The sequence below is a fragment of the Galeopterus variegatus genome, unplaced genomic scaffold, assembly GCF_000696425.1.
Source record: "Galeopterus variegatus unplaced genomic scaffold, G_variegatus-3.0.2 Scaffold4518, whole genome shotgun sequence".
Classification (NCBI taxonomy): domain Eukaryota; kingdom Metazoa; phylum Chordata; class Mammalia; order Dermoptera; family Cynocephalidae; genus Galeopterus; species Galeopterus variegatus.
The window spans coordinates 21,161-36,981 of record NW_007730629.1 but is presented as its reverse complement, the minus strand read 5'-3'; the positions used below and the strand labels follow the sequence as shown (position 1 = coordinate 36,981).

The 15,821-nt window shown below is 44.0% G+C and overlaps 1 protein-coding gene across 1 annotated transcript in view; it reads right to left on the bottom strand.

Annotated features, from left to right (window-relative positions):
• Window positions 1–15,821, bottom strand: part of LOC103603239 (protein TSSC1) — a 50,693-nt gene that overhangs the window by 15,297 nt on the left and 19,575 nt on the right. The window contains exon 3 of the mRNA XM_008587732.1: window positions 7,187–7,286. Within this exon, the coding sequence (XP_008585954.1) occupies window positions 7,187–7,286 (100 nt within the window). The remainder of the gene's footprint in view (window positions 1–7,186; window positions 7,287–15,821) is intronic.

The window sequence follows — 15,821 nt, the reverse complement described above, 5'->3', positions numbered from 1 at the left end:
GTGATTACCACTTGCTGGCTTTATGGAAAGTGATTTAATTATGAAGGAAATGCAGATTGTTTTCTGGCACCTTTCTTTCCTCTGTACCTCTGTACCTCTAATCTCTGCACTAGGATCTTTCTGGTGAACCTCCTACTGGGTGACGCGTGCCCATCATCTGGTTTTGGAGATCATGTATTATAGCTGCTCCCTGCACCCACCCACCTACCATCCATCCACCCCTCTTTGCATTCATCTACACATCTGCCCACCCGCCCATCCCATGGGTGTGTGCCAGGTGCGTGCTATGGCCAGATGCCGGATGCTGTCCTCACGGAACAGCAGAGTTAAATTTCCTATGATCCCTGCTGTACAGACGTGAACGCTGGGGCAAATTGCCCAGGGTCACAGTGTTCTGAGTGGCAGAGCCTGCAGCCCTACCCGGCCCTCGGGAGCGCTGGCTGCCTTTGGCGCCCTCCTGCATCCCAGGGCCTCTGTACTCCCTCCCCCGAGCTGCTGGCCATGCCTGCCCCAGCCTGTTCCAGCAAGATCTGAAATTTTAAATGGAAGGGATCATCTAGATGCTACAGACCCTATAACTGGATGAGAAATTACTGACAGGCAGAGCTGTCTCTGTGTAACCTCAGCTCCCGCAGCACATCACGCGCAGACCCCCCTTGGACACGGCAGGCACCCCGAACGTGGTGCAGATGATCTGCTCCTGTCAGAGCCCCCGGGGCTAGCAGCTCCTTCTTCTCAAATACACTTAGTTCTTAATATGTATAATTTACTCTTTATTACCAGAGAAAGGTCTTCTGAGGGCTTAGGAAACAAACACAGTTGCCAATTTTGTTTTTAATGATTTCTTTCAATATCTAACTGAAAGACTAAGAAAAATACTACTTTTCTTCAATATGTACAAAATCAGAAGACATAAGTAGATGTTAAGATATTTCAACTTAGTAAATTATTGAGCTCTGTATTTTCTTAAAAATCTTGGCTTTTTAGAAACAAATATCCTAAAACAAATTTAAATGGCTGCTGTTAGAAAGCCACAGCTCTGAAGGTGACATTTATTTTCATCATGCAGCCGCTACTCAAAATACTTTGAAATGCCTTTTTATGAGTCTCATAAGAAAACCAGTTTTCATATTGTTTTAACATGTTTTCTACCAACCAGCCTTATAAAGCTTGTTTACCTACTTTAATTACCAGGTTTTGCTCCAAATAACTTTTTCCAAACATCAAATTCACACTCACAGGACAAAACGTTAACTGACCATTCGAGATGCTCAGATGATGAGCATGTCACTGGAGAACTGCACAGTTCTGAGGAGGACGAGCACACAGGAGGTCCTCAGTGAATGCCTTTGTTCAGCGAATGGGACGGAATCAGACCTGAACTGCAGTCCCACATCTGTCACTCAAAACTTCCGAGAGTTCCTTAGCCTCCTTGAGCCTTCATTCCTTAATGATCAACTGAGAAAGTCACCAGGTCTGCGTCTTGTGTTTAAACGCACTACATTAAAATTAGTGAGAAATGACCATTTTTTGTATAAAGTATTTATTACCTTCTAATTTGGCCACAAGCACTCTGGTGTGCATGGAGCATGACTGACCTATCACAGTCACAACTCAAGCCCCAGTTTCACAGGAATCACTTAGAGTCCTTTTCTGCAGGTGCAGACCCAGAAAAGCCCCAATGCAAGCTGCTCTCTCAGAAAGAGGCAGCCGAGTAGGTCAGAAGACTGCTAGACAGTAACTGCTGCGCTCCGAGCAAGCACTGCAGGAAACAGTGTCCACTCCCACCCATGACAGTGAAGGCTGAGCCTCAGCTCTGCTGTCCCCTGGCCATGATGAGTCCCAACACCACCGCCAGGTAGGGTTGGAGAGGCCACAAGGACCTTATACATGAGTGAACTAAAATTCATGGACTTCAATGTAAAATGTGTGGGGAAAATAGGATAATTTAGTCAGACTCCCTCAACATTTCTTGTAAACAAGTTGTGTGTGCGTGGAGTAAGTGCGCATGTGCACCAATGTATCTTTCTAGTTAAATGCTATTGTGTGTTTCTGCAGTTTGTGAAGCAGGCTGGCCTGCAGAGCTCGTCTCTAAAAATAGAACATGTTTACTCTGCTGGCAGCTGCTCAGTTTTTCTTTGGACTTTGCCAGTAGCAGTTGAGTTTCTCAGTTTCTCCTTTGTACTGCCTATCTCCTAGACGTGTGCGTGCTGAATAAAGACTATTCCTTCTTCAACCAAGGCTCCAAGAACTGTTTTGTCCAGTTACCTAGCTCATAGACCTGCATGTGAAGGGTTTGTGAATGGGCTCGAGGGGTCTGTGAGCTCCAGACCCAGCCCTAGCTCTACAACATGCAATTATAAAACTCTTAGGAAAAAAACAGGAGACAATCTTCAGGATCCAAGGCTAGTCACAGAGTTCTCAGCCCTGACACCAAAAGAATAATTCATAAGATGAAAAGCCAATAAACCGAACTTCATCAAAAAGAAAAACTTTCCAGAATATGGAATATTATTCAGTGATAAAAAGAAACAAGGCCCCAAGTTATGAAAAGACATGGAACAAACTTAATTGCACATTACTAAGTGAAAGAAGCCTATCTGAAAATGCTACAGACTGTATGACAATCCAACTCTATGACATTCTGGGAAAGGCAAAACTATGGAGACAGTGAAAAAGATCAGCAGTGGCCAGGGGTTAGGGGAGGGCGGGATGAGCAGGCAGAGAACAGAGGGGTTTTAGGGCAGTGACGTTACTCTGTAAGATACTGCAGTGGTGGATACACTTATAAAACCCACAGAATGCACAGCACCAAGAGTGAAGCTTGATGTGAACTGCAGACTCTGGGTCATGATGACGTGTCAACGTAGGTTCATCAGCTGTGACAAGGACCACTCTGGTGGGGAACATTGATAGGAAGGCTGGGGGTGGAGGGGGCAGGAGGTATGTGGGAAATCTCTATACCTTCTGCTCAGTTTTGCTGCAACCATAAAACTGCACTAAAAAAATAGTCTATTTTTAAAAAATAAAAAACTTTTGCTCTGCAAAACACCCTACTAAAAAGAGGAAAAGACAAGTGGCAGATGGGAGAAAATATTTGCAAATGACATCCACATTCCAGGAGCAGGGACTTGAAAAGTGAAGAGAATGTCTCCTCCTCGTTTAGGGATGCTTCCTGGAAGTGGGACACACCCACTGCACTCAGCCCCTTTGTAACAACTCCACCCAACACCACACCCAGCTGCAAAGGAGGCTGGGGAATGAGTCTTTGTCCTAGTTTGTGCTACCACAGAGGACAGAAAGAACTCTGCGCACTCCCATGACAGTCACAACCACCATCCAGGAATAAGCACACTCATTTCTAGGTGAGAAAATGATATTCGAAGGTGGATCGATTGACCTGTGGTCACGCTGCTGGTCAATGGTAGTGAGATAGGAGATGCTCAGTTTCCCAGTCTCAGGCCCCTCCTCTTGTCCCTGAGAGTTACTGTTGTGCGTTGTGCCTGTTTTCAGCATAACATGGAAGTTAGAGACTGCAGGAGGCAAGACTGATCAATTTCAGTGGTTGAGCCTGCACAATAAAAAAAAGTTGGGCCTTGAATGATCTTCCAGGGGAGGTGCCAGAGAGCACCAAGTATATTTTAAGTACACTCGCAGTATACGCTGGAATTTGACCACTGCACCAGCAGAAACAATCACAGCATGTGCAAAGCTAAGAGTTACATAACTGGGGACCACCCCTCTAGTTAAATATTCACAGATAGCATGAATAAGTATAGATAGCCAACTATAAAGACAGGATCCAGGACGACAGCAGGACTGCGCTCACTGTCAAGCCAGCCCACACTTGGCCTGTGAAGTGTGTGTTCCTTACTTTTGCATTAAACTTGCTTTTGCTTTCTACTCTGACTCTGCTCTTCAATTCTTTCCTGCAGCAGAGTCAAGAACCTGGTAGTGGACAGGGTTGAAATCAGGTGTCTGGCCTCCCCAGACCCTCTCTTCCAGTAACAGCAGGACCATTGTAGGAGTCCAGCCTGTCAGGTTTTAGACTTTCAGTTCTAAACTTTAAAACTAACTAAATAGATTTAAGTAACTAAAAGAGTCTCTTTCTTTCCTCTATACCATAACCTCTTCCCTCAAGGAGTTCAGTTTGGAAAACAAGAAAGACAAAAATAAGACAGAGATTTGACGTGCTGGGGCGAGGTTCTTGAACGTACCAGCCACTGACAGGGCTCTGCTCACCTCTTACCACAAGTCCTGGAATTAGACTCAGGTCCTCCATGATTCTTTGTCCCCTAACAGCAAACACGTTTTATATCTACAGTCACAATGGATGTGACGTTTGTGGCTCTGAATAACTGTCCTGCAACCGCTAGGTCCTCCCCACTATGTGCACTGGGCCCTTTTGCTCCTTCAAGGAGGTGCTGCCATATGCAAATGCCAAGCAGTGCAGACCCCACACACCAAGCAGATGACACTCAGATGCCCATCTCCAGGGAGCACCTACACTCCTGCATGACCACGAGGCAGAGGCAGCAGTCAATTCTCCACCATGGCCTCCCTTCTTTTGGCTCTGCCACACCGTGATAGGAGCTATTTGTTTCTGCAGCAGGTGAAAACTGCTAGAACGTGCAGATGAATGAGCACACGTGGCAATGGGGAGGACAACCCCCGCCTTCACCGGGCACCACCCGCCTTCACCAGGCTGTGGCCCTATGGAACCTCCTACTCCAGGCCTCTCCTGAGTTCTGCTAATGATTATAAATGGCAAAGAGTCTCCAATTTAATTGCAAAAGGTAATGATGCAGTGAGCATAAGATCAGATTCGCCACAGAAGGCAATATCCTCAAACAATAAAAAAAAAATATATATTGAGAAGCCGGGTGTGAAGATGGCTGAAATCAATAGGAAGGTTTCTGTATTAAAGACCACGGTGGAGGGTCACAAAGTGATATTGACAGAACTGCTGACAGCAGATAAAAAAGGGGAGAGAAAACTAAATTGATCTCTGCAGAAAATAAGTTACAGATTAATCATCCTACCATGAAATCCTTTTGAGGTGACTTAGGGTCTGAAGACGTGTTCACAGTCTGATTACAGAACCGCCCTGCAGTGCTGGGGTAAATGAGACGCTGCTGAGCGCTATCACATGTGACTTGCATTCCCTTCCCTGCGTGCCTTCTCCCTCCCGAGGAGAGCACGGGGAGTGCTCAGCGGCTCCACTCCGCTCTCACCCTCTACCCCAAGTCTCTACCCCAAATCTGCCATGAGCCTGGTATTCTAACAAAAAATCATCTTCCTCTTTGTTTCTATAAGTTTACAGTTACATAGGAAAACCCTGTTGAATGCAAGTCAAAGGAAGCAGTCCTTCAACTATGATCCAGACTTCCTGCCCAGTCTCCCAGAGGTAGGAGCTTAGGAACCTGTCTTTGCCCCTGGACCTGCAGGTGCAGTCCCCAGGGGCTGATCCCAGGCATGAAATCTCTTTCAATTTCCTATTTTTTCTTAAAAGTGTGTGTGAAATTTGCTTTCTACTCCATGATATGGAGATATGTTTTATTTTAAACTTTTTTAGTAAAAATAATGATCCTTCCTTAACTGTTATTGATGGTCTAAGAAAACAGGCCAACCCTTAATTTCATATTGAAGGCTGAGAGACTCCCTTTTGACCAGAATTTTAAAACTTTAACAAGGCGCTTAATATTTTAAAAACTCTGACTTCTATGCCACATATTAATAATGACAAATCATTATTCATGCCATCCCCTTCGACCCAGAGGGGTGAAAAAAGGATTTATTAATATTGTAAGGCACATGGGGAAAAAAGCTAAATAAGCATCATAGAAACAAATAAAATATATGACAAGGCCATCATTACAGAAATCTATCCAGTAGATACTGTCCTCAACTCCCTTTTGACTACGTGTAGGCACTTTGGCCCCCTAGGTATAAATGACATTATAAGCTCCATCATTTCAAATTTCTTGATTTTTCTCTTTTCCAAAGTAGTTACAATGACAAAACAGATGCAGTGAAATTACAAATGCACGTAAAAGCCACATTTTAAAAGAGAAAATCTTAAGGAATCAAATATGAAAAAATACATACCAATATTTACTAAAAAGTATTTGAAATGAAAAATATTTGAAAGCAAAACTGGTTCCAAAGAAAGTGCTAAAAATTATTTTTAAAACTCACACAAATACATTAAAAGAGCTAGTCAACTCTACGAAATGAATAATTCATAACTACTCCTACTTAAAAGTGTGATTTTAACCAAATATACTTTAAAAATCCATTCATTCAAAGGACAATGTACTTGAAATAGAATATACTTTACAATATCTCACTTCCTCCTTTGGACAAATTATGGCAAAAGGTAGGAGCCTGGTCAGTGGTCGGGTTCTGTGAAATATCTCACGTGGCCCTAGGTGATGCATGGATGGCTTTCACCTGCAAACCCCAACCACTCAGTTCTTGATGATTCAGTCCATTCATTAATTATAATTAATGTCAAAATACTAAACATAGTAGCCCCCCACCCTTACCTGCAGGGGATGTGTTCCAAGACCCCAGTAAATGCCTGATACCACCAACAGTTCCAAACCCTTCATACATACCAAACCCTACATATGCCATGAAGGAAATTCGTTTTCCTTCTTCATAGTTTCACAAATAGAAGATTCATTTCTACTACGGGTCTCAGCAACCTCAGCACACCATGTCTTTCCTTATTTAGTTGAGAACTTTAACCTTTTCACAGAAAGGAAGTACTTGAAGGCTTCTCTTTGGCAGCGCCAATTTGCCAGCACCACAGCTCTTGCGCTTTAGGGCCATTAGGAAGTAAAATAAGGGTGACTCAGACAGCAGCACTATAACACCGCGATGGTCCCTCTGATACCAAGACAGCTACCGAGTGCCTAACAGGCAGGGGGTGGAGACAGCATGGATGTGTCAGACAAAGAGGTGATTCACGTCCCAGGTGAGCAATTTAAAACTTACAGTAAATTGCTTATTTCTCAAATTTTCCATTTAATAGTTTTGGATGGTGGTTGGCCGTCAGTAACCGAAACCATGGGTGAAGGGAGCTACTGAATATGTGAATCAAGACGTGTATTCTGAATTCAGCCTAAAAGTCCAAACTAAAAACAGGAGAAGCAGACACTCTGTCCTCCCTTCCACTTACCACAGCCCGGCTTGAGCTCTCCTGTAAATCCCACAGCAGGATGTGGTTATCAGCCAGTGAAATTATTTTCTTCCCATCTCCCATCGGCTCCCATGTGACACTAGGAGAAAGAGAAGTATCAAATACTAATGCAGACATTTGAGACACCCAAACTTATAGCTAAGAGCTTTCACACCCATCCTTCATAATTCCACTTTTTGTGGCCTGTGGTCACTAGCGTTATTTATTAACATTACTACCTGATAATGCTTACAGCAGATATTGTGGTTATCTCATTGCTGTGGACTAAACTGTGTCCCCTCCAAATTCCTATGTTGAAGCCCTAACCCCCAATGTGATGGTATTTGGAGACGGGGTCTTTGGGAGGTGATAGTGTCAGATGGGGTCATGAGGGTGGGCCTTGCGATGGGATTAGTGTCCTCAGAGGAAGAGACACCAAACAGCTTGCTTCTTTTGTCTCTCTCTGTCACGTGCGGACATGGCAAGAAGGTGGCCGTCTGTAGATCAGGAAGAGAGCCCTCACCAAGAACGGAATCAGCTGATGCCTTATCTTGGACTTCCAGGCTCTGGAACTGTGAGAAATAGATTTCTGTTGTTCAGCCACCCAGTCTGTGGTGTCTTGTGACAGCAGCCCGAACAGACTTGTTCTCACCAACACATGTTTCACCAGGGACTAATGGGTGGAAAGCTGACCAACTCTGGTCAACGAGACGTAATGGGGACCTGTGGGGGGCTGGTGGGCAAGAGTCTTAAGGAGGCACAGAGGAGAAGCCGATAGGGAACAGGATGCCCCGATCCTTTGTGGCCATCTCCTAAGCACCTCAAGGACAAAGGCAAAGTACTGGAGGAAAAGAGAAGCCAGAGCTAACAGCAGAGGGAGGCAGGGGAGCTGCAGGTGGACACACCAGGCCCAGGGCCGGCCCACCTGTGACACGAGGTCTGAGCCATTGTTTCCCACTGTGTGCAGCCAAAACCACCCCAACTAACACAATGCATATTTGAGTAATTAACAAAAGACCAGAACTCATATCTTTTCTGTGGTAAAGCCATAAAGAGATCGAGAATTTTTCAACTTGATCACAAATATAAACTTTTGTCTTCCCTGACGAAATTCTTAAATTGCCTGTGAAGAAGAGAATTTCGTTCCACGCACTCTCACACGTGCATAACTGAAGATGCCAACGAGGGCTGTGCTATTTCCTTCTCAGACAGAACACAGTGCGACTGACTGGGGCACCCGCGGGCAAGCCTCCTCCTACCAGCCCTGCGATGCTGTCAGCGGAGCTGCTGTCACTTTCAATCACCACACTAATGCAGTTCAAAACCACAATTAATTTCCCATTTATAGTTAAAGGGGCCTACACGAAGTTCACGGTATTGTGATCACAGGTATATCATTCCTGTATTAGAGTTGGCTGTATCTTTTCTAATAGTAACAATAAAAAACACATAATATCCAGAGTAAACAAAATTAAAACACCATAGCAAGAAGTGATGCCAAGAAACCTGGTTCCCAAATCCACTGCTCCTATTTAGTTGAGATAATGGCTAATTCTAATTTTGAAGACACTTCTTTAGAGCAAGATAATCAAACTTCTCTCGGTACCTGTTTCCGCAGGTACGCTGAGCAGAGTTCATACAACTTGATGATGGACTCCACGGGGAAGCGCAGCATAGGGAGAGAGGGTGAAGAGGGCAAGTCCCAGCTCCTGTCCCGGTAGAGAGCAGCGCGTTTCCCCATGCCTGACGCTTTCTCCATGTCACGGGCAATACGTTTAGACTGACCTATATAAGCTCCTCACCAGATCGCATTATAACTAATGCATGCCCCCATCAAAAAAAGAAAAAGCTGGGCAGGGAGTATTGGCATAGGATATGGCAACGAATGCAGTGACAGTGACAGCCCCAAGTGGTGTCAGCAAGGCTAAATCTGAACACTGTCACCAAGACACTTGGAATTTTTAACAGAAACTCCAGAAAGCCAGAGATTCCCAGAAAACTCGCAAATCACAAGATAAGAATTAGCCGATCTGATGTCAAAAACTGACTACCTAATTATGAAGCAACGTTAACAGCTTATAAATCATCCACACCTTTCCCATAGACCAGTTTTAATGACACCCAAAACAGTAATCCTGGCTGCCCTCTTTGGTGGCATGAATATGTGACAATGGTTCCCCCCACCAGATTACAGGTTTCTGAAGCATAGACCCTAGTTTATTAAAACTCTGATATTCCCCACGACGACCTGCCACATTTGGGTCCACGGCACTTAACGCTTGCTGACGAATTCTAGGAGTGAAGAATTCCAGGTAAGAGTGAAGATGCCTCATTAAAAAAAAAAGAGAGAGAGACTATTTGAAAATGAATTTCGTTAGCCATTAGTACATCAGGATTTGGAAAATACCCAACAACCCTAGAATGAGACAGTTTTAAAGGCCTCTGGACGATGCATGTCTTAAGCACTGGCGTCCGGGCCCTCACGCAGAGGTCTTCTTCGCCCTTCCCTTTGCACACAGTGCTAATGTATTTGTCCCCCAATTTCCACGTCTACAAGAGAACAGCACTGCAGACTATGGGAGGAGACGGGTGGCTTTCACAGGAGTACGGGCAACTCGGCAAGCTATAAACGCTGATAACTGGAGAGCAGCGGACTGGAGGCAGGGAAGCAAAAATACAGGAATTAAAAAGAGCCAGTCATCTGGGCAACTGTGTTGAATCTGAGACAGTAGCATGTGCTCTGCCAAGCCCTAAGGGCAACACTGTATTACACTTGTGCCACTAAGAATGACTGTGACTTATCTTCAGTGAGCCCCAGCTAAAGAGCAGAAAATATCAAAATATATTGTTTCCATATAAATACTCTTTTTTAAAGTTGATGTTTAACTTCAACCTCAGTGATTAAAAAAATTCAAATTGTTCAGAAAGTTATAGAACTTGTCGACTTACAATTAAAAACTAAAAAGATTTTTAAAAGACTAAGCTTTAAGGTTTTAGATAGTCAAATTTTAAATACAAAGTTTCAGAAACATTGGCTTGACCTCATGTAAAAACAATGTACAAATAGGTCTACATTACATTCTCATGCAGATGAAAGGAGGATCCTAAGTAACCCTCTGTAAAGGATACAACTTTCTAGTGAGAGACAGATGCTAACATTACAGGTTAAAGGAATTTATTGGCAGATTTTCAGTAAAATGGCTACAGACAGCAAAAAAGAGCACAGTACCTGTCGGATATACATCTTCCCGGGCCCCACCTGAAATGCTCACGGTGAGGTCCCACATGACACACCCACAGAGCCTGCTCTCCCCCTTATCTTGGAAATCCCCTACTGCAACTCCAGGCATGGGGGCAGGTTTTACTTCCCAACCCCTCCCAGGCAAGGCTGAAGACTGGTGGGCCAGAGCACACCCAATACCACCCAGTACGCACCACAGCATTAGTGTTCAGTCAGGTGCACACACACCACAGCCTGGTACATTCCAGAGTGAGTCAGGTGTACACACACACAACCTGGTACACACTCCAGAGCATCTGTGGTGGGTCAGTTGTCCACACACAAGACAGCCCCAAATAGCTCTGGGACATTCCAAAGCACCTGTTTCATGTCCTAGGGAGTTGACAGTGCCAGGTGCCCCTGAAAACTTGTTTCACAAACATCCCCACCTTTTTTTTGTTTGTTTAGCAAGACACGTACACATGAGTTTGAATGAGTATCAACCCACAGCTGTGGAGATTCAGAAGTACATCACCCACCACTACGTCCAATCCAACAGCACAGGATGTCAGGCAGAGCAGAGTGCTGTACAGGACAGCCTTCCCGAAACCTAACAACAGGCATCAGCAGCATCTTTCTCCAGCTAAAAGAAAATGGCTCACCTCAGTCTAGTTTTGTTCTAGGAGTGGATAGAGAAAAGAAGTGGGGGCGGGGACGCATTTACTCCAGGAAATGGGGGTGCACATCCCACTTGCCGCACGTCCAGCAGGCTTCCTGTCCACCTGTGTATGGGCTAAGGGATGTGCTTCTGAGAAAATGCTTATATGTCAGTGACATTATCAGAGAAAACAAAATGAATGTCAAGAGGCTGTCGAAGTAAGTTTTTAAACCTAAAAAGAATAAAAAAATTCAAAAAGAAGCAAAAAAACAAAAACCCCACAAAACACTTAAGAGTACAAGAGGAACTACTGATTTGCTTTAGAAAATAACTTGGCTTCAAGTTCTTACAGGTGAAGGCTTTAAGAAATGCTTCATTTCATGGAAGTCATGACAGCTGCAAGGACAAGTGGAAGGAAGCGTGGTGGTCAAGGGGCAGTCGCTTGAGGCCTGCTGCTGAGTCCACACTTGAGGCCCTGAAGGGCAATCACCTGCCTGCATACCCGTGGCCTGGGGTGGATGGTACCTGATGATACCATGGACTGGCCTTTGGAAAGGGCAGATAAGACTTCACTTGCCAGAGGTCTGTGAAACCTGCACAAACAAGCTTGGGGAGCTTCTAGAACACTTGTTGGGGGTCATATGCTTATAGAGTCGTCTCAGGCATTTCATGACTCTGTGACTCTATGTTTCTGCTAGAGATAAATGTCAAGGCAAAGAAGGGAAGGGTCAAGAGAGAAAAGTCAGAATAACCTGAGCATAAGTACATCAGGATCCTGCAAACGTCAGCAGCCTGAGATCAGTGAGGCATACTATTCCTCTTGGCAGGGCTGGGACCAAAGCCTGGGAGGGAGGGTCACTGATGCTAAAGTAAAGAACTGCAGATTACAATAGAGGGGTGGGCTTCTGGAAGACAGCCCTGTTTCTCACTCGATACACCTGGCACATCATCGGGGCTTAGCTGAAAAACCACTTCATGCAGGGAGCTGTCCTGATCCACAAGACTGGCCCTCATCCCTCTCAGGTGGCAGCGGCACTGCCCCCACACATGTGGCACACTGGGCATTGCTGAGTGCCTGGCTTCCTGCTCAAATAAACTCTCCACAAGCACTAACCTCATCTCACTCAGGTACACGCAAGCCCCCAGCACAGACTCTGGCAGGCACACAATAGGCACTTAATAAATGTGCTGAGAAAGAGCGAGTGACAAACTAATCATGCTCCCTCTTGGTATATGTCCAGTGCATTTTAAAATGCATAAAAAATAAAATTGAAAAAAGATTCCATATCAAGTACAACTCAGTAAAGACTGGTCCATCTTAGAGCCCATTCAAGAGGGTTTGCTACTTGTACCAAAAGCACCTCATTATAGCAGCTTCCGTGAATCAATTCTCCGTGGCACAGCTGAAGACAGATTAAAGTGCAGCACTGCAGGGGGGTCCCATGTGGACATCTGCCCCCTGTCCTCTCTATTTGCATCCTCCAAACTCTTTCCACTCCCATTCGTGGCATTCATGTCCATGAAGCCACCAATGACACATACAGTGTGGATTCCCAGTCCCCCATTTACCCCAGAGGCTTAAGAAAGATATCCCATTTGTACCTTAAACTCCAAATGTACCAAACAGAACTCTGCCACACACACCCCACCCCTGCCCACTTCTGCCAATGGCGTTAATCATTCTCTGGGAATTAAAACTTTGGAGTAATTTTTTACATTACTCTATTGTTCTCAAACTCTACATGCAAAACAAACAAAGCTTGTTGAATTTTATTAACGCCTCTCTGATTTGTTGCTTTTACTTCGATCTAACCTAAAAATGTGGTCATGACTCTGTAATTTTGTTATAGGCTGTCTTCCGGAAACACAGTCTCTCTGATTCCTACCCTTCCCATGTTAACTTGGCATACCATCAGCACAGTCACCATCCTAGCCCACCCAGAGTCCATGTTTAGTCCCCTTTCTGGGCCTTTATTTGCTATTCCCCATTATTAAAACAAGGAAAGTTTACATTGTCTTATTTTACGGAAATAATGTCCAGAGTTTTAGCTCAAGTACCACAGTCAACAGGAAGTCTGTTTCAACAAAGCAGTGACAACAGTCAACACTTATGGAGCACGTGCCATCCACCAGGCACTACACATAATGTCACATCCACCTTATTGGACAGACTAGGTCACTCAACTAGAAAGACTCCGTACAGCTAGCCTCTATTCCTACCACTTGGGGAACACAGGCAGGCTTCCCCCGGATCTCCCTGCAGAGGGCAGGAGGTGCCTGCTGGAATACTAGGTCAGGGGACAGGCTGTGCTGCAGAGTCACATGACCGATGAACAATGCCTGCCACATGCAGGGCAAGGAAGAGCAATCATTCCACAGTAACTGCTCCAAGATGACTTCTCCCTGCCACACAGTCCTTCCATTGTCCCAGCAAACTGCACTGGACTTGCTGACTGTGCACACCAGACTCACCTGTGTCCCCCCTACCAATGTTGTCAGCAGCACCACAACCTACTGGAATCCATCTCCTTCATCTGAAAGATGAGCTTGCTACTCTAAGGGCTGCTATAAGGATCACGAGTTATTCGTGAATTCCAGGACCAGATTCCTGTGCAATCCATTAACAGGCCATGAAGCTACTTGAGGAAGCTGGGACTAGCATGTGCTTGGCATGGAATAGAGTGGAACACAGAGAGCCAGCATGTTTTAGGGTAAATATATTCTGTGAGACTTTTATTTCAGCTACGTGTGTGTGTGTATATATATATATATATATATATATATATATGTATATGTATATACATATATATATATATATATATATATATTTACATATAAGTGTAGAAATCATGATATAATAATATCTTTCCATAAGTTCAGTCAAAAGAAATTTGGAAAATCCTGCTTTAGACCACTACCTGCTGGTCTTTTTTTCCCCAGCTTTACTGAGGTATCACTGACAAATGAGACTGTATCTATTTAAGGTGTACATGTACGCACTGTGAAACAATCACTGCATCCAAGCTGACACACCTATCACCTCACACAGTTCACCTTTTCTACAGTGGTGGGAACACTTAAAGATCTGCTCTCAGCAAATTTCAAATACACGATACATTGTTAACTATAGCTACCAAGCTATACATTAGATCTCCGAATGTACTCACCTTACAGCTGAGTGTTTTGTACCTGGCCCTGCACCTCCCCACTTCCTCCCTGAGCCCCTCCCCAGCCCTGGGCAGCCACCACTGTACTGTTCCTAGGAGTTCGACTTCTTCAGATTCCACGTGAATGAAATCATGCTGCATCTGTCTTTCTGTATCTGACTTTCTTCACACAGCATGAGGCCCTCAAGGTTATCCACATTGTTGTGAATGGCAGGATTTCATTCTAAGACTGAATAATATTCCACTGCATATATGCCTATCACAATCCCTTTGTCATCTAACTGTTGATTGGACAGTCAGGTCATTCCCTGCACTGGCTCCTGTGAAGGAAGCTGCAGTGAACACAGAGCTCTTCGCGGAAGCCAGCTCTTCCAGCTCCTGACTTCACTTCCTTCAGATAAACACCTGGCAGTGGGAATGCTCGGTCATATGGCAGTCCTATTTTTAATCTCTTAAGGAAACCACAGACTGTTTTCCAGAATAGCTGTACGATTTAAGTTCACACCAACAGTGCACGAAGGTTCCCTTTTCTGCACATCCTCATCTAAGCTTGTTCTCTTGTCTTTTTGATGACAGCTACCCTAATGGGTGTGAGGTGACACCTCAACGGTGGTTTTGATCTGCAGTTCCCTGACGATTAGTGATGCTGAGCAACTTTTCATGAGGTACTAGTGTATGTGTGGGTTTATTTCTGGGCTCTCTATTCTATTCCATTGTTCTGTACTTCTGTTTTTAATGTCAGCACAATACTGTTCTGATTACTATAGCTTTGTAATATAATTGGAAATAGTTATACCTCTTAGCCATTTGTATGTCTACTTTGAAAAAAATTCTATTCAGGTCCTTTGCCCATTTTTAAATGAGATATTTGTTTTTTTTTGATATTGAGTTATATGTGTTCTTCACATATTTTGAATATTAACTCCTTTTTAGATGTATGGTTTGCAAATATTTTCTCCCATACTATAGGTGCCCTTTCATTTTGTTGATTGTTTTCTTTGCTGTATGAAAACTTTTTAATTTGAGGCATTCCCATTTATATTGGCTTTTGTTACTTGTGCTTCTGGTGTCTTATCCCAAAGGTCATTGCCAAGACCAATGTCAAGGAACTTTTCTCCTGTTTTCTTCTAGAAGTTTTAGTTTCAGGTCTTAATGTTTAGTTGTTTAACCCGTTTTGAGTTAATTTTTGCATATGGTGTAAAATAAAGGTCCAATTGCATTCTTTTGCATGTGGATATCCAGTTTTCCCAACTCTTTATTAAAAGAACTATCCTTTCCCTATGGTGTCTTTTTGGCATCTTTGTCAAAGGTTAGGTGACTGTATGCTGTATGTGTGGGTTTATTTCTGGGCTCTCTATTCATATAGTCTATATGTCTGTTTCCAATGCCAGCACAATACTGTTCTGATTACTACGGCTAAGTATTGTAATTGGAAATCAGGAAGTGTGATGTCTCCAGCTTTGTTCTGTCTTAATATCGCTTTAGCTATTCAGGGTCTTTTCAAGTTCTCTATGAACTGCAGAATTGTTTTTTTATTTTTGTGAAAAATGTCACTGGAATTTTTGAAAGGGATTGCACTGAATCTGTAGA